At 41.0% G+C, this 26,235-nt stretch overlaps 1 protein-coding gene across 1 annotated transcript in view; it reads left to right on the top strand.

Annotated features, from left to right (window-relative positions):
* LOC112113482 (contactin-associated protein-like 2) overlaps positions 1–26,235 on the top strand; it is a 1,103,244-nt gene that overhangs the window by 173,698 nt on the left and 903,311 nt on the right. The window contains exon 4 of the mRNA XM_029912066.1: positions 12,255–12,402. Coding sequence (XP_029767926.1) covers positions 12,255–12,402 — 148 coding nt within the window. The remainder of the gene's footprint in view (positions 1–12,254; positions 12,403–26,235) is intronic.

Consider the following 26,235-nt stretch of genomic DNA (forward strand, 5'->3'; position numbering starts at 1 on the left):
AGGGAGGGAGGGCCCGGCGGTGTGGGGCCGGTGCGGTGGTCGGCCGGGGCTGGGGCGGTGGGTGCGGGGCCAGGGACCGGCGCGGTGCTCGACTGGAGCCGGGGCCGGTGGCGCGGGCACTTGGCCGGGGGCCGGGGCCGGCGTGGTGCTCGGCCGGGGGCCGGCGGCGCGGTGCTCGGCCGGAGCCAGGAGTGCAGGCACTTGGCCGGGGGCCGGCGCGGTGCTCGGCCGGGGGCGCGGGCACTTGGCCGGGGGCCGGCGCCCCAGGGCCCGAGCCGGGCGGGAGACGCCGGGGCCAGAGCCTCTTGGCCTGGGCCAGTTGCCGGAGGGAGCCGCTCGGCCAGGGGGGCCGGACTGGGCCGCGCTGCACCCCGCCCCAGCTTACCTGCTGCCTCCCTGTTTCAGGCTTCCCGCGAAAAAGCAGGGGAGGGGGAGGAGCAGGGGGTGGAGCGTTCAGGGGAGGGGCGGAGTTGGGGCGGGGCTGGGGGCGGTGTTGGGGCGGGGCCAGGGCCCCATGGAGTGTCCTCCTTTTTAAAAATTAAAATATGGTAACCCTAAGGCTATTTTACTCACCTTCACATTTAGCATTTTCTCTCTCTCTCTCTTCATTTTTCTTCTTTCATCTCAATACCATTTTCTTTACTATCCTTTCTGTTGTTTTCTGTTCTTTTTTCCCATCTTTATCTCTGTCCTGTTGCTCTTTCTTCCACATGCATCCCTTCGTCCTTCCTTCTTTCTTTCCTATCTAGCTTTTCTTCCTCTGGCCCTGGCTCACTGTCCTCATTCTTCACTGGCTACTGTATCTCTTTTCTACACCCACCCATCTCTCGCTTTTTGGCTCATGCATTTTCAAAGGCATCTTGTGGAGTTAACCATTCAACTAATTTATTCAGCGGAAACTGAGCACTTAGCTCTAATCTAGGGGGAGGTATGTCAATAACTGACTTTTTTCATTTTGTAGGCAATTCTGCAAAATCAGAAGGAAAAAAGTCATTTGGAGCCAAACCAAAAACTATTTTTTGAAAAGATTTTAATGAAATGCATTTCGTTTTCAAGCATTAATTTAAAAAAAAATTATTAAATTTAAAGGAAAATTTGAAACAAAGAGTTGTTTTGAATTGAAAAATGGAAATGTTTCATTTAAAAATGTCAAAACAAAACATTTCAACTTTTTTGGAATTTGGGGATTGTCTGGTTTTTGTGTGTTCTGTATTTTTTCACAGGAATATAGATTTCCTGGGTCATCTAATTCAGTCCCCCTGCTATTGCAGGCAAACCCATCATACAGTCCCATTCATAACCTTATCAAGCTGCATTTTAAAAATAGTTAGGATGTTTGCCTCCACTCCTATTGGAAAGCTGATCCAGAAACTTTTCCCCCTTATGGTTAGAAACTGTCTTCTAAATTTATTCACAGCCAGTTTATACCCATTTATTCTTGTGCCAACATTGTCCTTCATCATAAATAGCCTTTCTCCCTTCCTTGTATTTACCAATGATTTATTGATAGAGAGCAATTGGATCTCCTCTCTCTTCACATTGATAAGCAAACAAGCCCATGATTTCAACTGAAACAATATGGCAAAATCAAAACAAATTTGAGAAAAATGTTGGTGTTGCGGAATCACCCAGCTTTATCAGAGATGCCTCTTGAAAATGCCAACCTTGTGTTTCATAGGAACCAAAATATCTCAGTATTGTATTTTTATCAGTGTTCTCCTCCAACCCCAATAGGCTTTGTTTCTGGTTTAAGGAGATATTTATGAGGCCACAATAGCATGGAAGGTAGCGTTCATATACCAAAATACAGCAAAAAACTTGATTTTCCATAAGTCCAGGTTCATAAATAGTTTTCTTGTTAAAAAAAAGCCAATAAAAATGTAGAGAGACAAGGTGGGTGAGGTAATATCTTTTATTGGACCAACTTCTGTTGGTGAGAGAGACAAGCTTTTGAGCTACACAGAGCTCTTCGTCAGCTCTGGGAAAGGTACTCAGAGTGTCACAGCTAAATACAAGATTGACTAGATAGTTTAGCACAAGGAGTTAGCACATATCCTAAAGTGGTTCTCAACCGGGGTACGTATGCCCCTGGGGGTATGTAGAGGTCTTCCGGGGATACATCAACTCATCCAGCTATTTGCCTAGTTTTACAACAGGCTTCATAAAACGCAGTAGCAAAGTCAGTACACACTAAAATTTCATGACAATGACTTGTTTATACTGCTCTATACACTGAAATGTAAATACAATATTTATATTCCAATTGATTTATTTTATAATTATATGGTAAAAATGAGAAAGTAAGCAATATTTCAGTAATAGTGGCCTGTGACACTTTTTTAAATTTTTTGTCTGATTTTATAAGCAAGTTGTTTTTAAGTAAGGTGACTCTTGGGGGTATGCAAGACAAATGAGACTCTTGAAAGGGGTACAGTACGCTAGAAAAGTTGAGAGCCACTATTCTAAGGCACCATTCAAGGTGAAATGGACCGTTAAAACCCCTGTAGTCAAAGGACAAAAAGGAGGGTTAATGGGTTAGAGATAGCTGGAATAAGCCATAAATCCAGTGTCTCTGTTCAGTCCATGATTTTTAGTGTCTAGTAAAGTTATGATTTTAAGCTCCCAGGCTCGTCTTTTGAAAGTGTCATGCAGGTTTCCTTTGAGGATGAAGACTGATAGGTCAGATAGAGAATGATCGCTCTGTGAAATGTGTTCACCCACAGGTGATAGGGTGTTTTTGTCTTTTATCATTTCTTTCCTTTACTGCTGCAAAGAGAGATTGTATATTCAAGTATGTGCACTCCATGCCTCTGAATATATCACACACTGAGGTAGGGAACTTCTCACCAGAAACTAAAATAAGTGGTGGAGGGAGGTGCAGCTCCTGCTCTGCTTCATTAAGTGTCTGAGGCCTGGTCTATACTACAGAATTAGGTTGATGCAAAGCAGCTTACATTGAATTAACTATGTAAGTGTCTACAGTAATATTTTGCTCCCGCGGACATAACTGCCCAAATACGCCGACTTAATAACTCCCCCTCCAGGAAAGGCGTAGAGTCAACGTTGATGTAGCTAGGTTGACGCAGTGTCAGTGTGGACACTGCATTGCTTACATCAACAGTTGCTGGCTTTCAGAAGTCATCCCACAATGCCCCACACTGACAGTGCCATCAGTACAAGGGCTCCTGGTGAGGATGTGCATGGCTGACACAAGGAGCAAAGTGTAGACACGCTCAAGTGATGTGATTATTGTGGCGGCTGTATGCCAATGTAAGTTAGGTTGATTTAAATTTGTCGTGCAGACATGCTGAGTAACATTCTCCACCGGTTCTCCTCCCACTGAGATGGTGGAATGAGACCTCCATATCTTGTTTCACTTTTCTTTAGCCACAATAGTGTTGTGAATGTAAATTGCTGTGGATATGTAAAATAGTATTGTATACCTTAATGCAATTTTTTTCCAGAAGAGCAGAGTTCTAGTTCATTTACAACCTTACTAAACTTATCTGACCTTTGTGAAATTTACTTACCTACAGCACTTTTGCTTTGTGTTGCAATATTTTATTTAAATTCACAAGCTATTGCATTTACATTTTTTAAAAAATTTGTATTATTATTATTAAACGATGGCCCCGACCTGCAAAGTTGAGATGTGAAATCAAATCTGAATCTGAACGGCCCCCAAATTTTGGAGAAGTTTTGATGTAGGTGGTCCGGTTTCTGTTTCAGGCTAATTTTTAACAGGTGAGCAATGTAGAAACACTGTCAAATGTGTTTCTTCTCCTATTTTAATTTCACTGGTTTTCCCCACTGTGACATTTTGGGGTCCATGCAGACCAGTAATATATTCCATCATCACCTGTCCTGTAACTTGGGGGACTTCTGTTCAGTGCAGCTATTTTTCAAAACCCAGACACCAGTAGCCTGCCCACAAGCATAAGGTCTCTCCCTGGCTCTCAGTAGCCTAGTTTCATTTTTCAGGGTGACATTAACAGCCCTTCCAGTCGCAGGTCTCCCCAAATACATCCTCCCTGAGTTAACTACAAGACACTCAGACTGTTCCCCTCTGGTTCATCTCCCCTGAAGGTGTGAAACCAACCCCCAAGTTATAAGATCGCTCTGGCGCACACACTCCACACAGCACACCAGAGACCTGCTTGGAGTGGAAATAACAAAGTTTATTTAATATAAAAACCACACATTCAAAGAGGAAATAGTAAGGGAAAGCAAACATATACAAGTTACACAAAAAATGAATGTAAAGTTGCAACCTCAGGCCTTTCTCTTTCATATTAGATAAAATACCTTTTCTAGTAGGAGTTACCTATTCCCTTAAACAGTTTCCCAGGATACCTCCTAGCTATAGGAGGGATCCAGCATTCCCAGGCTGTTTTCCACTTGGAGACTGTCCTCCAGGTTCTGGATGCTCTTCAGTTCAAACCTCTTCCATTTTGAAGGGGTTTGTAGGTTTTTTTCTTCAGTCACTATAGATGGGGAAAACTCTCTCCTTTTCTTAATTTTCGAAGATTGGGGTTTTCTTTTCTGTTCCCATTTACTTTGATGGTTCATCATTGTTTCCCTCTCCCCCCCCCCACTCCCACTGGGCTGGACAAATGGCTAGGTGCTTGAAGCCAGTTTCTTTCTTTCGGAGAGGTAGCCCCTCTCTGCCCGATTGCTTCCCCATCCTGTTGTGAGGTGATGCTGAAGTCGCACCAGAGGTCCAGTTACAATTTTCTACATATCTGTACATACATGCATTCAGAACCCTAACCTGTATGCATATCTCATAACAACTAGTAAGTGAACATTACAATCTTTCATAGAAGACCTTATTCGGTATATTTTTATAGTACAAAAACAGCATGCAATCATTTGGTTTAACTGTTTTGTTTTTGTTTTTGTTTTTTTGGTGCTTAACCCTTCTGTTTCCCCCTTGGAATGTCTGGACCCTGATTGTCACGCCCACCTGCTATGCAAAGAAGAAGCAAATGCAAAGTGCTAAGAAGCAGCATTCTCCCCAGTGGTGCAACACTGTGAGAACTTTCAGAGTAACACAATTTATAAAGATTTAGGAAAAGTGAACATTGTTTTTTTCATACTCTAGCTTTGTGAATGACATGCTCAGCAATGTAAAGAGTTTACTTAAGTACAGCACTTGATCAGTAGTAAATATTAAAGGGTCACAACCTGATTCTCCATTCACTTACCCCTCTGTAAATCAGGCGTAACTCCAGTGGAACTACACATGGTGTGCAAGAGAGAAAAAGGAAGTAAAAGTAGTCTTCCCACTCTGCACACTCATGCAGAGACCAAACATGGTAACATGGGGGGGAGGGATAGCTCAGTGGTTTGAGCATTGGCCTGCTAAACCCAGGGTTGTGAGTTCAATCCTTGAGGGGGCCACTTAGGGATCTGGGGCAAAATCAGTACTTGGTCCTGCTAGTGAAGGCAGGGGGCTGGACTCGATGACCTTTCAAGGTCCCTTCCAGTTCTAGGAGATAGGATATCTCCATTAATTTAATTTAACTGACTATGTATTATCCTAACCACAGGTATGTGCAAGCTTAGTGCCACTGTCATCAACTAGCATTTCCAAAATGGTTGGGCATGTGGTGGGGCCCTGGCCATACCCCATTTCACACTGGCCAGCAAAGATAGTCAGGCTGCATTGTTGGCAAAGGTGTCACAGTAACAATATTCCTGCTGTGCTCCCCAGAATTCCTAAATCAGGCACAACACAATGCTTCCAGCTCCCAATCTTTTCATTGTGATGTGAGTTGAAACATGTTGAAGAAGCTTTAAGAGCTTTGAATCCAATAAGAGCAGAGGCCTAGTTTGCAAAGGGGAGGATTTAAGGACTGGACTGCTGAGACTGTATTACTTGGTTTACAACCAGCTGAGCCTTTACTGCTGCCTTAGTAATTTTTCCTAACTCTTTGGGCTGAAGAAAGGTTGAATTGCTCACGAGGGGCACATTTCTGGCAGTGTTAACACAGACTTTAAAGATTTCAGTGTGCTTTTGAGATTAATAATTTGGACAACTTGTTCGGATACCATAGATATTTTCAGGTTTTAAGAAAAAGTTACAGGAGGTTTTTTTTAGTGTACACTTATGTATTTTATAGTCCAATTCTCGCTGCCCTTAAAAAAAACCCACAATAACATCGGTTTGAATTATAATTTTAAATTTTATTAAACTGTTTAACCTTGGCAAACATGAAGGTTTGCAAATTGTATAAATTCAGGTTTTTTTAATGAAAACCTGTCTTTCTAAGCCGATGTACAAATCTCAGTCAGAAATGGAGATTTAACAGCAACGGTATATAATTCACAAGTCTCTGTAAATTGATTTTTCAGCCTTGCGAAGATGGATTTGGGCTGCTGTTTGCATTATCCACAGAGCATGCATTACTGTACTACATTTATCTAAATGAAGGCTGCGTTTAAAAATATATTGTTCTGCTGGAGAGTAAATTAAATGCATTTTAATTATCTGGGAAACTGACGACACCCCCGCATTACCCTATTCTCTGCTGCTCGTGTCTATTTACCTGATCCAGTAAATGCTACTGACTGTAGTGCTGAATTCAATAGGTCTACTCAAAGTATAATAAACAGCGTGCCTGGTAATTAGCATTTTCAGGGTTGGGCCCCAAATCTTTTTGAAAGGGTTTGTATCCAGGCAATAGACTTAGAGAGTCACATTCAGTAGTTCTGATTTTAAAAGTCAGCCTTTACCAATGGTTTCATGGAGATATATTAGAGATTCCACACTTTCCCACCGTACTTTGTATTATACAGAAATACACTATTTTTAAAGAATATTGCCAAGGTTGCAAAGTCAAGAACTCAAAAGTTATGAAATAACAGAATTAAGATTGCCCATGCAGCCTTAATACAAGCCCCTTGTACGTATTCATGATGACACAGTCTTTAATTACATGATCACATACTATTTTTTCCCCACAGGACCCCTGCCTCATTCAGTGCACAGAATGCACAGTGCTCACTTAATGAGCAGCTATTGGATATTTTGTTTTCACCTCATTGTTCAATGTTTGGCCCTATTCCTGATTTAGAGCGTGTCATTCAAACCCTTGTTTGAAAACTGAACTATTAATTTCCTCATGAATTTTCTATGGCACAAGCTCTCATTGACTTCAGTTGCAGCTGTGACTGCTCAGTACTTTGCAAATCAACCCCCCAGGATTTCAAGTCAAAACACGAGGAACATACAGTTAGTGACCACCTGTGAAAAGAATGCTCTGTTACTTGCCTAGTGTCACATAGAAACTCTGTGGCAATGACAGGGATATCATTAATGCCACTATATAAATCTGGGGTGCGGGGGGCACACCTTGAATACTGTGTCCAGGTCTGGTCACCTCTTCTGAAAAAGGATATAGTAGAACTGGAAAAGGTTCAGAGCAGGGTAGCCAGGATGATCAAGGGTATCCAATGGATTCCATAGCAGGAGAGACTAAAAAAGAGATTAGGGTTGCTCAGCTTAGAAAAAAGACGACTAAAGGGGAATATCATAGAGGTATATAAAATCATCAGTGGTGTGGAAAAAAAAAGAATAGAGAAATGTTATTTACCCTTTCACACAAAATAAAAACCAGGGGTACCTGATGAAATTAACAGGGTAGCAGGTTTAAAACAAATAGGAGGAAGTATGTTTTCACACAACACAGTTAACCTGTGGCACTCATTGCAGTGGGATGTTGTGATGGCCAAAAATATAAATATGTTCAAAAGAACTAGATAAGTTCATGGAGGATAGGCCCATCAATGGCTATTAGCCAGGATGGTCACGGATGCAACCCCATGCTTGGGGCAATCCTGAACCTCTGACTGCAGAAGCAGAGTGGGGAGATGGGGTGGATCACTCCATAATTGCCCTGTTCTGTATACTCCCCCGATGCTCTGGTACTGGCCACTGTAGCAGACGGGATACTAGGCTAGACAGACCACTGGTCTGATCCAGTATGGTGGCTCTTATTTTCTTGTAGGATCCAAATGGTCTGAGGCAGCATTCAAGTGCCTGTTCTTTCTCTTCCAGCAGTTCTCTGCCTCATTCATTGCTTACCTTCCATCTTCTCCAACAAATGAGGCAGGAGTCCGATAGACGACAGAGTCTTTTTACTATATGACCTTGATTCATCCCCAGAGCGGGTCCATTGGGTGCACCAAATGAGGTAGGGGTCTTGTGAAAAAAATAGCATCTGACCATTTAATTAGAGACTCTATCATGAGACATACATACAAGGGGGCTGAAATAAGGTTGCATGAGCAACCTTAATCTTGGCATTTCCTAAAGTTCAGCTTTGTGATCTTAATGTTCTTTTAAAAGTTTTTGGTGGGTAATTTCTGAGGCTTTTAAAAAGCAAATGGAAATTTCCAATATGAGATGTCATATTGATACCCACATGGATCATCATTAGGTTTGGAACCTTTAGATCCACTGCACAGACTTCTGCAACTTCACTTAACAACGGAGCAACTTAAAGCTTGTATGTGGACCAGCTCTAGAGGGGCATGGGACACTGCCAGTGGTTTCACAGATATTTACTCAGAGCAGATGAATGATAAGACTCAGGAAGGTTGGGCTCCATTCTAGGCTCTGAAGGTGAGTGTTCCATTGGGCAGAGACTCTTCTGCCCATCCCGTGAACCTACTCTTCTCCCTGATCACATCCAACTTGTCCCTGACCCAGCCCTGTCTCTTCCCTAGTCCCACTCTCCTAGCCTTCCAAGTCTCCATTCCCAGGCTTCTCTTCATAATCCCAGTCGTTTTGGCCAGTCAGTCCCAGTCTCCCCTTGTGGGCTCGCTGTATGAGTCCCAATCTCATCCCCCCCCACTCCCATTCCTCCCTTCCCCACACCCAGTCCCAGTATCTTTGCCCATCCAGTTCCAATTTCCCCTCCAAATACCTCATGCAATCTCTCTTTCCTTCCCCCAACCCCACTCTCTCCCAGTCCTAGTCTCCCTCCACCTGATCCTCATTCAATCTTGGTCTCCCCCCGAAAAAACACACTCCATCTCTGGCTCCTTGTTCCAGTCTCTTTCCCCAATCAGTTCCTGTTCTCCCTCTGCCCCTTTCTCTTGCCAGATCAATCTCCCCTCCCCCTGTTCCATCCCAGGGTTCCTAGTACCAACTATCCCTCTTTCTCCCAGCTCTTCATCTGATCTCAGTGTCCCCTTCCCCCAACAGCTGGCTCTATCCCTTGCCCATTTCCCTGCCCAACTCCTAGTTCCAGTCTTCTTGACCAACCAGTCCCAGCATCCCCTCTGCCCCAGCTCCCAATGCGTCATCTTCTATAGCCAGATACATGTGTACAGTTCTCTCTCTCCCCACTTCCACTTCCAGTCTCATCAGACACCTTGTCCCAATCTGCTTTCCCTCTTCCCTGGTCCACTTTGTGTCTCATTTGCATTCAAAGCAGATGGCTTCCTCCTCCTTGCTACTTGGGTGCCAGGTAGGGGGTTACTGCGAGCACAGGAGAGAGAGGCTGCCTGCTCACAGTTCCAGTGCCCAGCTCTACCCAGGCCTGGAACAGCCATTAGGGAGAGAGAAAGTCTGGCATTGTCCGTGTAGCCAAGGATTGGGGCATGTTCAGTCACTCTGTGGAGATGTTGCATGCACATGCTGCTAACAAGTAGGACCTCTGAAGGGATAAAGCATGCTCATTTGCTTTGTGGGGATGGCATATGTGCAGTCTGATCAGCATTAGGAGTTGAGACAGGCTGGAGCATGCTTAGTGAGGAAGAGATCTTTCAATTTTAGCAGCTAAAATCTAATGTCTCTACTTAGCAGATGCAAACTGCAATTTTTCAGAGGCTGATATCTTGGCCAAATGTAGGTGGATTTTCAGGGGCAGCAAAAGGCACATGTCTGAGACAAAGGCCACATTTCAAGTCTTCGCTTCAAAGCATGAGGTGTTAGAGCTTTTCAAATAAAAGGTTGCCAGTATATTTTAACATGGGCAAACAATGTATTTTTCCCCTAGACTTATTCTTGGAAATAACTCAACCATTTTGGCTGGCAGCATGTAATATGATCTGAATGGTTAGTTTGCAAAGTTGCAAATAATTTAAGACCGGATCTTATAATGGGAAGAGTCAGGCAACCTTCATAATAGGCAGCACTACAAGCCCTGCCTATAGTAATCAATAAATACATTTGGGGTTAAATCCTTGAATGTCCTGTTGACTACTGATAAATGTTTCCTTTTTAATGGTGACAACTATATGCTTAAGGCTTCTAATTTTATTTGTTAGTTTTATTCCTTCTCCTTGACTAACAATCCTGAAGCTATACAGTGTTCTTTTTTAAATGGTTATGGAAAAGAATCAAATGTAGCTGTTTTGAAATTTGTGGAGAATTTCGACTTTTGTGTTTCTGTCCTTGAAACAATTATTAATTCATACATACTAGACATTTAATATGTCTAGAAGTGGAGATAATTGTCTCAAAGAAGTTTTGATGTTTAAAATCTTTCCTGGTGAAAATTGCAGGTGGGTGAAGAAATACAGACCAAAAACATTGAGGCATGCTTTTGAAATAATTATCTGTAAATAATAAAATGAAAGATTCAGCTTTAAAGTGGGTCATAATTTGCATAAATAAACACTAAAATTCAGAAGGAAAAAAAACAAACCAGAAATAACACGGAACAGATTCTGCTGCATACTAGTATGAAAGGGAAGACTTCCTCTCCTTATGCTTCCCCAGTAGGAGCCTTCCACAACTGTGGTAACTGAATTTACTCTAAGAGGACTGATCCCTGCATGGGAAGCACAGCCAAGCCCAATGGATGCAGGGAGAGGACAGGGACATGCCAAGCATAGAATGGGCCTGGCATGCAAGGGGTGTAGAAGCATAAATGCTCTCCTAGCATGGTGGGGATCTTGGGGAGAAATTCTTCCTTGTGAAAGAAGAATTCCTCCTGGAACTTCCTCAGGGATGATGGGTCCCAATCGCACCTTATTCTGGGCAATGTGTATTTTGTATATTCTAGCCCTAAGTATATTACCGTCTATAGCAATGTGTACAATAGACTATTTTAAACGAATGAATGTATTCTGATTGATATGAATAACTAAAATATTAATTAATTAATGCCTATTCATTAATACTGAGTTTACTTCTGAATCTTTGGATACAGGTTTTTCTCTAGCAAAAGCTGCAGTGGCTGAATTTTATAAGAATGTACTAACAATGACTGTTTATAGTCTTTTTGACAATTGGCTATCCGTTTTCCCTTGGTGTACGACTGCCCTGTTGAGTAGCTTGACATGTTATCTCCAGTGAAAGCTAGCTATAGAAAGATAAGAAAGTTCTGCCTATGTGAAGTTCTGGCTGTGAATGAACAGACTGACCCAGGGCTGACTAGATAGAAAATATGTAAGCAGAGTTAACAAGCAGATATTGTTTTCTGTTGAGCTCGATGCTATGAATCATTATGCCAAGAGGTACTAAAATAAAAAACTACATGTGTTGACTTCATTAATTCTGGAAACATTAATACACTTGAGAACTATTGTGTCCTTCTCTGAGTTCTTAGTATTTGAAAAAAATACATCTCACTGTGAATGAGAGCCAAGATTATGATGATTAGTACAATTTCCAAAATATCTAATTGCACATTTCGTTTAGGGTGAGGTGTTGATTGTGAAGATTACATGTTTCCTTACAGGTGAGACTTCAAAGTTAAGGTATGGTTTCTGGGTCCTGCAGAAATATGGTAAATTCTACTATATAAGCATAAAGCTGAAATGGGGAACAGTTCAAATCTGTCCCATGTCACTAATAACTAAAATTATTTCCATCTATGTGAAAAGAGTTGGTGTATTCAGTCTAGTTATCAGTGAATAAATGTCTTCACAAAAACAATCACTACAATTGGGACGCGTATTGACATTCTAATCAACAAGCTAAAAACTAGATAGAGACACAGAATGAACTACTTTCTCACCCTTAGTGGTGATTCACTCAACCAAGAATAAGGTATACTGTACCTATTATGGAGAAAGAGGACATAAGCTTCCAATGCCATATATCTGGCATCTTTCATGAGCACTGTAGAACTCCCAGTGCTGTTTATTGAATCATCCATTAATTCAATCACTAGCATAGAGACAAGTTGACCAGAATGCAGTTTAACCTAAATACTCAGAAGACTGTTGTTCCTATTTTTTTCCCTCACAGAAGTATTCTAATGTTACAAGAGATTTCTTTTTCCTCCCCTTAGGCATTTCCTGGAAATACAAATTCTGATAGCGTGATCCGGCATGATTTACAGCATCCAGTTATAGCCCGCTATATACGCATAGTTCCTCTCGACTGGAGTGGAGAGGGCCAAATTGGGCTGAGAACTGAGGTCTACGGCTGCCCTTACTGTAAGTTTTTTCTTGACATTTACTTCACCCCTCTAGTTTCTCTTTGTAAACAAACTACCTTTGGTCTATAGCATGGGTAGGCATTAAATTCTGAATCTTATATACCTTTTGGTTAAATATATTAAGGCATTCGCAAACTTGCTAATTATATTGCCTCTCGGCCTTATAAAATATGGAACTGAATCACTGGTTCGAGCTTCCTCTGGAGATACTATATTAGAATCCACAAAGATACTGCTTTGAAATCATTCCTTTGGATCTGCATTTTGTTTTTGTAGAAGACTCTGACTATTATTATATAATTCTGAACCGAACAGTTTAGGAAGAGATTTTTGAGCATGATGAGTAGTAGCATGTAGAGCACTGAGAGAATGACTAGGGGAAGATGACAGAATTCATTGACTGATATTAATGATATATTAAAGTTATTCATTTGTGACTAACAATCCTATCAAAGTTGTTCATATTATCTAAATATTTATCATATATTTTTCAGAGATAATCCTTGTATTCTTTATAAGATTATGGCTTCCAGTTTTCTGCTTAGACCTTAGCAGGCAGTGGTGCATACACTACTGAAATTAAGGTCAGAAACTATTACACTTTAAGGCACCCCCTCAAACAAAATATAGCAAAAGAATAGCTTCAAATTCCCCTCCCTCTTCCAAATTAGGCTTTTATGATTCCTCATCTGAATAATGTAGTCCATTAATCTTTAAACAAAGAAATGACAGAAATGTGAAAGCCACAAATATATGTTTCATTTAAGGTGAAATAAAATACTAGTTGGGTCAGAAAGCATCAGGATTAAATGCCTATTCATAAAAAGAGTCAAACAGATGTAACTCTCATAAACATCAGCAGGAGCTACAGGTGCTCCCCAGCTTTCAGAAGCGGGCTCAAATGAAAAGTGTGATCCTAATCTATGAACCCTGGAGAAATTGGGCAGTTTGGATCTGCCAGTCTATTTATCTATGTTCTTATACTGTACCTATCTCTGAGGCTTATCAATAAATAATGAGTAGATAAATTAAAAATGAAAGGTCCAAATGCTGCTTGCAGTTACCCATATGCCATCCTACTGAGTTCAGCGAGGGGACATAAGTGTAAAGAAGATTAGTAAGGGCTTATCTCCACTTATCAGGGGATCGACGTGTGGCAATCGATCCACCGGGGGTCAATTTAGCGGGTTTAATGAAGACCCGCTAAATCGACTGCCGATTGCTCTCTTGTTCACTCCAGTACTCTACCGGAATGAGAAGCATAAGGTAAATCAACGGGAGAGTTTCTCCCATCGACCCAGCACGATGTATACACTGAAATAAGTTGACCTAACATACGTTGACTCCAGTTGCGTTATTCACGTAGCTAGAGTTACGTAACTTAGGTCGACTTAGCCCTGTAGTGTTGACTTGCCCTAAGTATTAGTGAAAGTAGTCAGAATTCTGGATTTGATGAGGAGAGAAACCCAAATGCTTAGACAATTAAATTTAACATGAAAATAAGTAACACAAGCGATAGTGTATTAATGTTATTAATTTTCATATTTAATTCAGAAAACCCTTCTATTTAAAATGTACCTGAAGCTGTCTCAGAATTCCCAGCATGCCACACTGGAGTGTGTGGGGGGAAAAAGGTCTAGTTTGCTGAGTGGTAAGCAGAGCCTTGGTTAGGGCATCTGTGACAATCATGAAGGGAGAATAGCATATGTATTACTATGTGTGCTTTGTAGAAGAAGGCTGAATTGTTCACTCTTTGTTAAAAACTGGAGATTTATAGCCCTTTTGAATGAAGGCCAACTATGCAGTGAAAGCACCTGGATTTTCAAAGATTTAAAAATGTAGTCCTGATTAAGGAGAACAATTGCACTACAGTGAGACACTAGAGAGTACTATGTGTACTATATTTAGGGGTGAGTGTTTTCCTGGCATGCACCTCTGAAAATCCCACTGAGGTCAGTGGGAATTGCACAGATGTATCTGAGGACAGAATTGAGTCCTTATTCAGAAGACCTAGGGAATATTTTCATAAGTGCCTAAGTGATTTAGAGCCTAAGTCCATTTTCAAAAGAGACTTAGGGCTTTCTTCACTACGGGGATAAGTCAACCTAAGTTACGCTACTCCAGCTATGTGAATAACGTAGCTGGAATCGACGTAGCTTAGGTCGACTTACCATGGTATCTTCATGGTGCTGAGACAATGGGAGATGGTCTCCGGTCGACTTGCCTTACTCTTCTTGGAGAGCTGGAGTACCGGGGTTGACCGGAGAGCGCTCTGCTGTCGATTCTTCACTGGATCCACTAAATCGATCCCTGCTGCATCAATCCAGTAGTGGAGACCAGCCCTTAGACATTTAGGAGTTTTAAGTCTTATTGTCTCTCTCCTTTCTACTTTTGAAAATCAGATTTCTCAAAAGTCATTTGGATGATTTTGAAAAATTTACCCCTACAGACTAGAATTTCACACTTCTGTGCCTAAATGTAGGCACCTGAATAAAACAGTCTGATTTATTTCAGCGTTGAGCACCCCAGGTCTCATTGAAGGAAATAAGAGCTGCAGATGCTCAGTTTCTTTGCAAAGCTGTCTACTTATACTTAGATGCCTAACTATGGATATAGGTGCCTAATTTTAAGAACTCACACTTGAAAATGTTGATAGTAATATCTTAATATCAGGGCTATTAGTCAAATCAATCTCTAGTGTATCTTTATTGAAATCAATAAACCAGAGTCCGTCCCTATGTGAAGATATTCCAGAGAAACATATCCTCATACATATACAGACGGGGCAAAATTTCTGACTTATGCAGGACGAATCGCCCACTGAAAGAATCTATTGTGAATCCCTCTAATGTAGGTTCTATTACCTATATCATTCAGCTGTTTAGCATGCTTGTAAGATTCCTATTTCACTCTGTGACAGAGTGGACAAACCCTCCACTGGACCAGGGCAGGAAGGGGCTAACAGTCCTGGAGATGGGTTCCAGGTGGCCCCTGCAGCCTACAAGACCTAGCAGCAGTATCAAGCCTGGAAGGAGGCACTACAGCTGTAGGGGAAAAACAAAGGAGAAAAAGAAAAGGAAAAAAAAAAAAAGGAAGCAAGTTTGAGAGCGAGGCTTCCCTAAGAGAGGATTCTTGGGTTTAATTCAGAGAAGTCTGGTGATGTAGGCTTAGAAGGCTCCAGTTAGGAACTGAAGGAGTAGCCTCACACTAAGACACTGTACAGAGTGGACTTTACATTGTCTAATGTTCACCAGTTGGTTAGTTAAGTTTAATGCCAAGAAAGCTGAAATTGGTCCTGCATAGGGGTTTGTGGACTGTCTTATCAAAGATTCCGTTAATGGAGCAGATAGAGTAGAAGGAGGGAAGATGCTTGAAATAGCCTCAGCGAAGAGAAGATCACATACTGTGGAACTGCTCCTTTTATAGTCAATGGGAGTGTTAACATTTACTTCCAAGGGTACTTTAGCAAGTCCTATATCTTACCAGGAGACACCATTTCATCCTCAGTAAGGTTGAGAGAAGGCCTTTACACTGTCAGTGACGTCCTTTGTTAAAAAGCAATGTTTCCAAAGGGAAAATGTCCACGAGTCAGTTAAGGTAGAACTGATGGAAGCTTTCTTTTCCACTCCTTTGAAAGCAGAGAGCAGAGCCATGTGCAGTCATACTTGAATACTTCCATCATGGCCACATTTATGAAATCCTGAGACAGGCAGTAAAGCAAAGGCATCTGGAGGCTATGACTAGTGGAATACAGTACATTTCACTACTGATTCATGAAGTTCATAATAAGCTTCTACGGTATCATTACCAGATGAATAGTTCCTCTATCTCTGTCCTGAGACGGATGAATGCTTACAAAATGGCAACCGCAGTACCGTAGCAAAACATTTGGCAATGATTACTGATAACAATAGAAGGACTTTTGGTGTTGAAGTGCTATATAAAGGATGGAAAGCATTGTTTGGATGTGGTCATATGTTGTATTTTTGCACCTTCATTGGATGCCTGAACCTTTTTAATAGGAGAAGAGATGATAATAAGAAATAGCAACCACAAAACATGAATAATGAATAATATACTTCATATACAAAGGATATATTTTTGAGATTGACCAACATTTTTGTAAAACACTTTCAAAAGTCACACAAATATTCAAAGTACACAAAACACACAGCAATACACAGTTCCAAAACAAATATTCTTACTCCATGACTAGCAGCAAATTGAACTTTTGTGGTTTATTTTGGAATGGCTCCACAAATTTGTTTCCATTATTTGACAAGTTCCATTTGCAAATATTTGCCAAATAGTTTATTTGAACAAATTTCAGTCTGTCCCATGTTTGCAAAGTGCTCATTTGAACTGTTTGATTTATTAATTATTGTATGACCTAAGTCATATGTTACTATTTCTGCTCCATAGTTGGATGACTACATTTTTTTTAAAAAATAGCACATTCACTTGATTTTATATAAACCTGAATATTTGTATGGAGAACAACTATTCTCTAAACATTCTTGTGAACAAAAACCTGTTCATGCAAATAGCAAGTTATGAGGGTTACTGTCATAGTCAAAGAGAACAGCCTTTAGGATTTGAAATGAATGTTAGTAAAAACTGTCTATGACATATTGAAGAAGATCTAAATATAAAAGATGGAACCGCCCTTTTGGGTGATAGGTGATCTTGTCCACCTCCCTGCCTGTAGAGAATTGTTCCCTACAATGTAATCTCCAGCTATGCCTAGTCTAGTTATAAATGGCATAAGCCTCTGTTTGCCTTGATAAGTATATTCCACATTTGACTTCACCTCTTTGTTGGGAAATTTTCTCTGATATTTGTCTGTAATTTTCCTTTGCTCAATTTCCTTCTATTACTCCTGCCTATAGACCCCCTGCCCTTCCCAAATGGCTGCCATGCATACTTGATATGACAGCCCCATCCTGCCTAGAATCCTCCACTGCACATAGATATCAAAGGGAATATTCAAGACAGATGTGCAAGCTGCTGTTTCCCCAAAAGTGAGGATTGGCCAAATTCAACAGTACACTCTGGTAGCGGCTGTGTGTCACCAGAGTAGCAAAAAGCAACCGGGTCTGATCTGAAGCCCATTGAAGTCAATGGGTGTATTTTTATTGACATCCATAGAACTTGGATCAGACCCTCGTTCCTACAACCCTTACACATATTGCCTCTGTTGCACTTCTAGCCCCAACCCACCTACTAATCTAAGGAGTAAGAATAGTGAGGTTGTTCCTTAATCCATGTCTCCCACATCATATTATACTCTTATTAAATTAGGTTGTCTCTCTGAGATCTTTTTCCTCTTACATAAATGGTGGAGCTATACAGAAAAGTTTAATCAGAACCATTTCTGAAAGAAAATGGGATATGAGCGAGACAGTGGAGGTGAGGTAAAATCTTTTATTGGACCAACTTCTGTTGGTGAAAGAAACAAGCTTTCAAGCCTTCCTCAGGTCTGTGGGGCTTGAAAAGCATGTCTTTTTCACTAAGAGAAGTTGATCCAATAAAAGATATTACTTCACCCACTTTGTGTGTCTCCTGTCTTGGGACCAACACAGCTACAACAACAGTGCACACACAAAATGGAATACATTATTAAATGGAAAGTTTTACGAAAAAAAGTTTTTGTTTACTAAACAGCTCTACTAAATTGTCATAAGCAATTCATTCTTTTAAATCTAGCATTTAAACAAATACGGTGCAGTCTGAGATTTCACTTTGGAAAAAAAAATCAGTGGAATCAAAACAATGCTTTAGTTGTTCTGCCCACATGACTCCTACAAATCTGCTCTTGAAAATGAATGGGAGTTCCTATAATTGCGCAACGTCAACAGCTTTCTTTTAAATTTCAGCTGCTTTGTAGTGAATGGTTCTATACTTAAGGTAGGTTAATATATTACATTTCATGAGGATGATTTTCATGGCTCAGCAGTTGCAAACACAGCCTGATATTCTGCCCTCTTGACATTGCAGGTGCATGGCTAAATACCTCCATTGAGAGTTCAAGGAGTAGGGGAATGGATAGTAGAACTTTTGTTTGAAGATGTATATTGCTCTATTTGTGACAAAGTATATTTATGTGTTAACATGCCCATTTTTTAGCATGGAGCCTTTTTTAAAAGACCTTTAAAATTGCTGCTTGATTTTCTCTGTTTAGACATTAACAATTCCATGATGTTTTTCAAATAGGTGTTTTCCCTCAGCATCCTTGACTAAAAGTGCTCCTCCCCCTTCATGAGGATGTTGGATGTTGGTTGGCTGCCACTCTCCAGACCAAAGATGGCTTTATTTCAGTGTTGTTTTATGTACATAGGGCAAAATCTTGAAGTCCTTGCTCTGTCAAAATCCTATTAAAGTCAATATTTTGAGGGAGTAAGGATTTCAGGGCTAGGCCGCCAGATTGTTACGAGCTGTAAGATTTGTTGGCATTTTTAAGATATCAAATAAATATAAATTATTATTATTATTGGGCAATGTTCCCAATGAATTCAATGGAGTTGCACGAATGTAAGTGAGAGCAGAATTTGGTTTATTCATTACCTGTATTTTGTACTACCTTCAGAAATAAGCATGCATCTAGTTAAGACCAAAGCAGACTGTGAAGAACTTCAAAAAGATCTCACAAAACTAAGTGATGGGGCAACAAAATGGCAAATGAAATTTAATGTGGATAAATGTAAAGTAATGCACATTGGAAAAATAACCCCAACTATACATACAATATGATGGGGGCTAATTTAGCTACAACGAATCAGGAAAAAGATCTTGGAGTCATCATGGATAGTTCTCTGAAGACGTCCATGCAGTGTGCAGCTGTGGTCAAAAACGCAAACAAGATGTTAGGAATCATTAAAAAGGGAATAGAGAATAAGACGGAGAGTATCTTATTGCCCTAAGATAAATCCATGGTACGCCCACATCTTGAATACTGCGTACAGATGTGGTCTCCTCATCTCAAAAAAGATATACTGGCATTAGAAAAGGTTCAGAGAAGGGCAACTAAAATGATTAGGGGTTTGGAACGGGTCCCATATGAGGAGAGATTAAAGAGTCTAGGACTTTTCAGCTTGGAAAAGAGGAGACTAAGGGGGAATATGATAGAGGTATATAAAATCATGAGTGATGTGGAGAAAGTAAATAAGGAAAAAGTTATTTACTTGTTCCCATAATACACCTCTACCTCGATATAACGCTATCCTCAGAAGCCAAAAAATCTTACCGTGTTATAAGTGAAACCGCGTTATATCAAACTTACTTTGATCCACTGAAGTGCGCAGCCCTGCCCCCCCGGAGCACTGCTTTACCGCATTATATAAGAATTCGTGTTATATCGGGTCGCGTTATATCGGGGTAGAGGTGTACAAGAACTAGGGGCCACCAAATGAAATTAATAGGCAGCAGGTTTAAAACAAATAAAAGGAAGTTCTTCTTCATACAGCGCACAGTCAACTTGTAGAACTCCTTGCCTGAGGAGGTTGTGAAGGCTAGGACTATAACAGTGTTTAAAAGAGAACTGGATAAATTCATGGAGGTTAAGTCCGTTATTGGCTATTAGCCAGCTTGGGTAAGGAAGGGTGTCCCTAGCCTCTGTTTGTCAGAGGGTGGAGATGGATGGCAGGAGAGAGATCACTTGATCATTACCTGTTAGGTTCACTCCCTCTGGGGCACCTGGCATTGGCCACTGTCGGTAGACAGGATACTGGGCTAGATGGACGTTTGGTCTGACCCAGTACGGCCATTCTTATGTTCTTAAAAGGCATCAAACGGTTAAGTAAAAGTCAAACTTAAGTTACACAGAAGTGTTGTAATGAGTCTGCTGGCAACCATTCCTGGGCACAGAGGCTTTGAGAATTGCAGCAGCAAACATGTAGATCTATTTGTTAGCCTGCAATGAATGTACAGTTAACATCAAAGGGAAATAAATATTCTCTCAATGAATACATACCCCACCCACTTGTTCCACTGCATCTCTAGGCACCTTTCAGTTACATTTGGCCTTTTAAACAAAACAAAAATCCGATATTTAAATTAGGAGGGTCTGTATAACTGGCTCATTTGGGAAAATTTCCTTTTTATGGAATTAATTGAATCTCCCTCCTCCCAGCCATATAAGTGGAATGTGATCCAAGACAATGTGACAGAAGCATCCTGATTTTGCATATTTTTTTAAATCATCACATTTGACCTTTCCCGTCTGAAAAACAGCAGACTCGTATTTTTGTAAGGACTTCAATTTAAGTATGAGTGTTTGTCATAAAAAAAACTGTTCTCTAGTCTTTGAGGTAGATTATTATACATAATGTATAGTTTATTAATGCAGAGGTCAGATTTCTTCTTAATTTCTTTAGGTTCCATAAACATCTGGGGGAGTGAGAAAATGAAATAACATTTGTGTCCTTTCTCACAAAGTAAGGTTGGCAGATTTCAGGCACATACAATTGAACAGTCTCAGTCTGAACACTGTGGTACAGTCTTTAAAGCTCTTCGCTTGAGTGAATGCTCATGACGATTCTGCCTTGCATTCTCCTCTTTGATGTCTTTAAGCGGTGACCTATTTGTTTGTCCATGGCGGCTTGGCCACCTGAGAAATCAGGTGTTGCTCATTCTGAAACAAAAAGTTCACCAGATTTCAGGCTGTGTGATTTGATTCCCTGCCACCAATTTTAAGCCTGAGGGGCCTCTCCATATTTGTTTGCCTGCATGTCTGGAATAAAATATATATTAAGTTTGCAGTTATTTCCAGGCTTTTTTTGAATTATTCTGTTCCTTTTCTATTTGCTTTTCCCCAAAGTTTAGCTGAAACTGGTGAGTTTTTTTTCCTGTTGTGGTGTTTCATGATTCAGTAAACTATTGTTTTCCTTTGTACCAAACATAGTGGTGTTTTGTGCTCGGAATCAAGATAGCTAAGAAAAACACAATCATGGTTTGTTCACTGTATGTGTAGATTATTCTTTCTATAGGCTAAAAAAGTCACCATATCCCTTTTTCAATATGATAAAGAATCATAGAAATGTTGGGCTGGAAGGGACACCGACCTAGTCTAGCCCCTTGTGCTGAGGCTGGATTAAATATAACTAGACTATCCCTGACAGTTGTTTCTCTCCTCTCTTTATAAAAATGTCCAATGAAATGGGTTCCACAACCTCTTTAGGTAACTGTTGAGTGCTTAACTATCCTTATAGTTAGAAAGGTTTTCTTAATATTTAACCTTGAATCTCCTGGCTGCAAACTAAGCTGATTACTTCTTGATCTACCCTTGGTGGACATGGAGAAAAATTGGTCACCATCATCTTTATAATAATCTTCAATATACTTGAAGACTGTTACTAGTCCCTACTCAGCCTTCTCATCTCTAAACTATACATGCCCAGTTCTTTCAACCTTTCCTCATAGGTCATGTTTTGTAAACCTCTTATAATTATTTTTTTTGCTCTCTTCTGGAATCTCTCCAATTTATTTACATCTTTCTTAAAATGTGGTGCCTGAAACTGGACACAGTACTCCAGCCAAGGCCTCACTAGTACCAAGTAGAGCAGAACAGTTACATCACCTGTCTTACATATGACACTCCTGTTAATAAATCTGTAAGCTGGCATGGCTGGCCGTCCGTGTCTGAGGGAGGCCACACCTCCTTGCAGTTTGATCTGCTAGAGTATTCTCTCAAAGGAAGAAAAAATGAACGGGGAATTAATGGTTCTCAGTGGCCTTCAATCGGGGTGGGGCTGTGCACAGTCTAGGCTCTGACCTGCAACCAGGCAGAGTGGTAGTAGTTCATTCACCCAGCCTTTAAGCAGGGTGGGGCAACAAGCAATCAAAGCTCTGGCCTGCAGTGAGGCAGAGCTGTAGCAGTTTATCCACCCAGTCTATGGGGCTCAGGTAGAGACGAGAGCCAAGCTACAGTCAATGGGGCTCAGGTAGGGATGTCTGAGGAATGCAGACCTCGTGGCCTAAGGAGGGGGAATACTGCCACCCCAGGGATGGACTGGCAGGGAGAACGTGGGCCTGTCCAACTCCACCGTGTCCCAGCCCAGGGCCCTAACAGTGCAAGAGTGGTCCGCCACTGGGTCAGCTGACTGTGTTTCCGGCAGCACTACAGCCTGACATTATTCTGGCTCCCCTGGGCTGCTTCTTACTCTCCCCCACAGGTATACCTGCGTCCAGGGGTCGTCCTTAGTCTCCCTGGGATATTCTGCCAAGGGTAGTAGTAGGAGCTCCTCAGCGTCGGGAATGGCAGGGCTCTCTGGAAGCACAGGCTGGTCCTCAGGGCCACAGCAGTTCTCCTTGGCGTCCCACCCCAGCAGTGGAGAAGGAGCATCTGTCTCCTTCAACAGCTCCCTCTCAAGTGAGCTGCTGGTCCGGCCTTTTATACTTCCTCTTCCTGTCTGGCCCCTCTGCTTCTGGTGTGCGGGGCATGGCCTCCTGGTTCCACCCACCAGGCAGCTTGCAGCATCTCCTTTGCGTCCGTCTCTGAGGGAGGCCATGCCTCCTCACTACAACATTCCAGAATGACATTTGCCTTCTTCACCACAGCATCACGCTTTAGATTGTATTCAATTTGTGATCCACTATAACCCTGAGATCCTTTTCTGCGTTGCTGCGGTCTAGTCAGTTGTTCACCATTTTTTAGTTGTGCATTTAATTTTTCCTTCCTAATGGAAATACTTTATATTTGTCTGTATTGAATTTCATCTTTTTTTCATACCAATTCTGCCAATTTATCAATATTGTTGTGAATTCTGATCCTGTCTTCCAAAGGGCTTGCCAACCCCTTCCAGCTTGGTGTCATCCACAAATTTTATAGACATAATCCCCACACCATCATCTTGTTTGTTAAGGAAAATATTATCAGTACTAGACCCACGACTGACATCTGCAGGACCCCACTTGACACATCCTCCCAGTTTGACAGCAAACTATTAGTAACTATTTGAGTATGGTGTTTGAACCAATTGTTCAACCACCTTATGGTAATTTTATCTAGACCACATTTCCCTAGGTTGCTTATGAGGATATCATGTGGGACCGTGTAAAAAATCGTATAGAGTGCAGATATATCCTGTCTATTGCTCCCCCTTGCCCCATTCACTAGGCCGATTACTGTGTTAAAGAAGGAAATTAGATTGGTTTGACACAATTTGTTCTTGACAAATCCATGTTGGCTATTACTCATCACCTTACTGTTCTCTCAGCTTGAACATATTGGTTGTTTAATGATTTGTTCCAGTATCTTTCAGGGTATCAAAATAAAGATGACTGGTCTGTAATTCTCCAGATCCTCCTTATTCCCCTTTTTGAAGATAGATACTGTGTTTGGCCTTCTCCAATCCTCTGGGAATGCACCTGTTCTCCCTGAGTTCTCAAAGATAATTGCTAATGATTTTGAGGATGCTTCTGCTAGTTTCTTAAAGTACTCCAAGGGAAATTTCATCAAGGCCTGTCACCTAGAATATATCTAATTTATCAATATATTCTTTAACATGTTCTTTACCTATTTTCTCCCTTATTAATATTAATTGTGTTAAGTATTTGGTCACAATTAGCTATTTTAGCACAAACAAATAAAAAGGGCATTTGACACTTCAGCATTCTCTCTGTCATCAGTTATTTGCACATTTTTTATTAAGTAATGGACCTACTCTTTCTTTTATCTTTCTCTTGCTCCTAATGTATTTATAGAACCTCTCCTTCTTGTCTTTTATGCCCCTTGCTAGTTGTAACTTGTTTTGTGCCTTAGCCTTACTTATTTTATCCCTACATGCTTGTGCTATTATTTTATATTAATTTTTTACCAATGTTGTCCTTGTTTATGCTTTTTGTATGATTCCATTTTGATTTTCAAGTCCCTAAAGAGCTCCTGATGCAGCATATTAGTATCATTCCTTCACATTGGGATACTTTGCTGTTGTTCTCACTCCTTTATTTTGTCAGAATCACGAACTCTATCATTTTGTGTATTTTTTGCCCAAGTTACCCTTCACCTTCAGATTACCAAACCGCCCTCCCCCCCTCCCCTGGTCAGTAAGAATCAAATCTAAAATAGTTGCCCCCTTAGTGACATTCTCCATTCTCTGAAACAGAAAGCCATCCCTATCACATTCTAAGAACTCACTGGACAGTCTGTTTCCTCCTGTGTTGTTTTTCCAATAGGTTTCTAGATAGTTAAAGTCCCCATTATCACTAGGTCAGATTTCTGCACTGACTCATGTTTTCTATGTTGCACACTCTTTGAACTCCAAGGAAAGTGTTCACACCATCCTTTAGGATGGAGTAACATGCGTCTTTGTCTGTAGTTGGTACAGTAGGGAAGAGGGGAGAAAGACCTCCCTGCTTTCTATTATTCCCTGCCACCTTTGGGGATTGCTGTCACCCCCAGGGGGCACTAGGGAGAAACAGTTCTTGCCCTCTCCAGAGCACAAGGTTTGAGATTATTCCTGGCCCTGGCATGAGGGGAACAAAGTGTGGGGGGGGGGCAAGTTTATTGTGATTTCTCCTTTGCACTCACACAAGGTCCAAAAGTTGATCTACTCCAGTAGTTCCCATATTTTGCTTCATAACCATTAGTGGTCCATGGAGAGCTAACTGGTCACATTTTGTTGGCTCTTTTTGGTATCCCATACTAAATTATATTTAAAAAAAAAACCCTGAATTTCAAAGGGGCTGAGCACCTGTAGCTCTCATTGACTTAATTGTGGGTTATCAGACTATAAATTCTTCCTTACTATTTTTTTTTTCATGTAAGCATTTAATATGGTTGCCCCAAGGACATTATTGACTCATTAGTGGTAGGGGTGTTACCTAGGGTTAGCTGAACTCAAAGCTCTTGCTAACTTCACTCTTTGCAAGGCGATGGCAGGAAATAAATGAATGGGGACACTGCCCATCCGATAGATAGTTGATGCAAGCAGGCAAACTAAGGTACTTACATTCAACGCTTCTGCTATATTTAGTCTCCAGTACTTACACACATCTGCAACAAGTTAGTAGAGCACCCCAAATTAATCCCAGATTAATATTTATCCAGGATCTTTAGGAGGTCTCAAGTGGATTTCTGTAGATGTCCAGTAGCCAGCGTTTCATCTGCAGGGGAACTTGAGAGGCGTCCAAATGTCCACTGAGTTCAGAATTCTTCCTCTTTTTATACCAGTTTGTTAGTAATACCTAGCTTGCTCATAAAAAAGGGTGCTGAGCAGAATCTCAGTGTGGAGTTTTCCAGCCTGTCAGGCACGGGTAATTTTCCATCAGTTTAACCAGCTGTATTTCACATAGCAATAGTTAACTACTGCTAGACATTCCATCTTGCAAAAATGCATGCTTTGGCAAAAAGCTCAAGTCAAGAGGGAACAGGGTCATGTTTACTCCTTGTGGTCACTCACTTCCCCATCCCTGTCTGTTAGTTGTGCTAAGACTTCAGAAAGAGCCTTTCTAGCTGCTTTCAGCAATGAGCATAACAATTGGCATTCCAGCTGTGGGTGGTGGTCTGGGCGTGCTAACGGGCTGTGGGCTATCAAAAATCTTCCCCTCCTACAAGGGAACTGATCTGCATAACCACAAGTGGGATGGAATATGGTCTGCAAGGCATTCTTTCTATTGAGATGTAGTCCTCACTATGAAAAAGTTTGAGAACCCCTTTCAGGTTCCAAGATGTAGTTACTTTTATATATGTATAATTTTCAGAAATGTAGCAAACCAATGGAATACTGAACATTTTTCTCCCAAATTTAATTCAAGCTGTTATTTTAATATAATTACTTTTCTATACTGGTTTCTTCTGGATCCCTAGATAGGTTAATAAATTGTTCATTGAATA

This window comes from Terrapene carolina, unplaced genomic scaffold (assembly GCF_002925995.2).
Source record: "Terrapene carolina triunguis isolate 2854851 unplaced genomic scaffold, T_m_triunguis-2.0 Scaffold179, whole genome shotgun sequence".
Lineage (NCBI taxonomy): Eukaryota > Metazoa > Chordata > Testudines > Emydidae > Terrapene > Terrapene triunguis.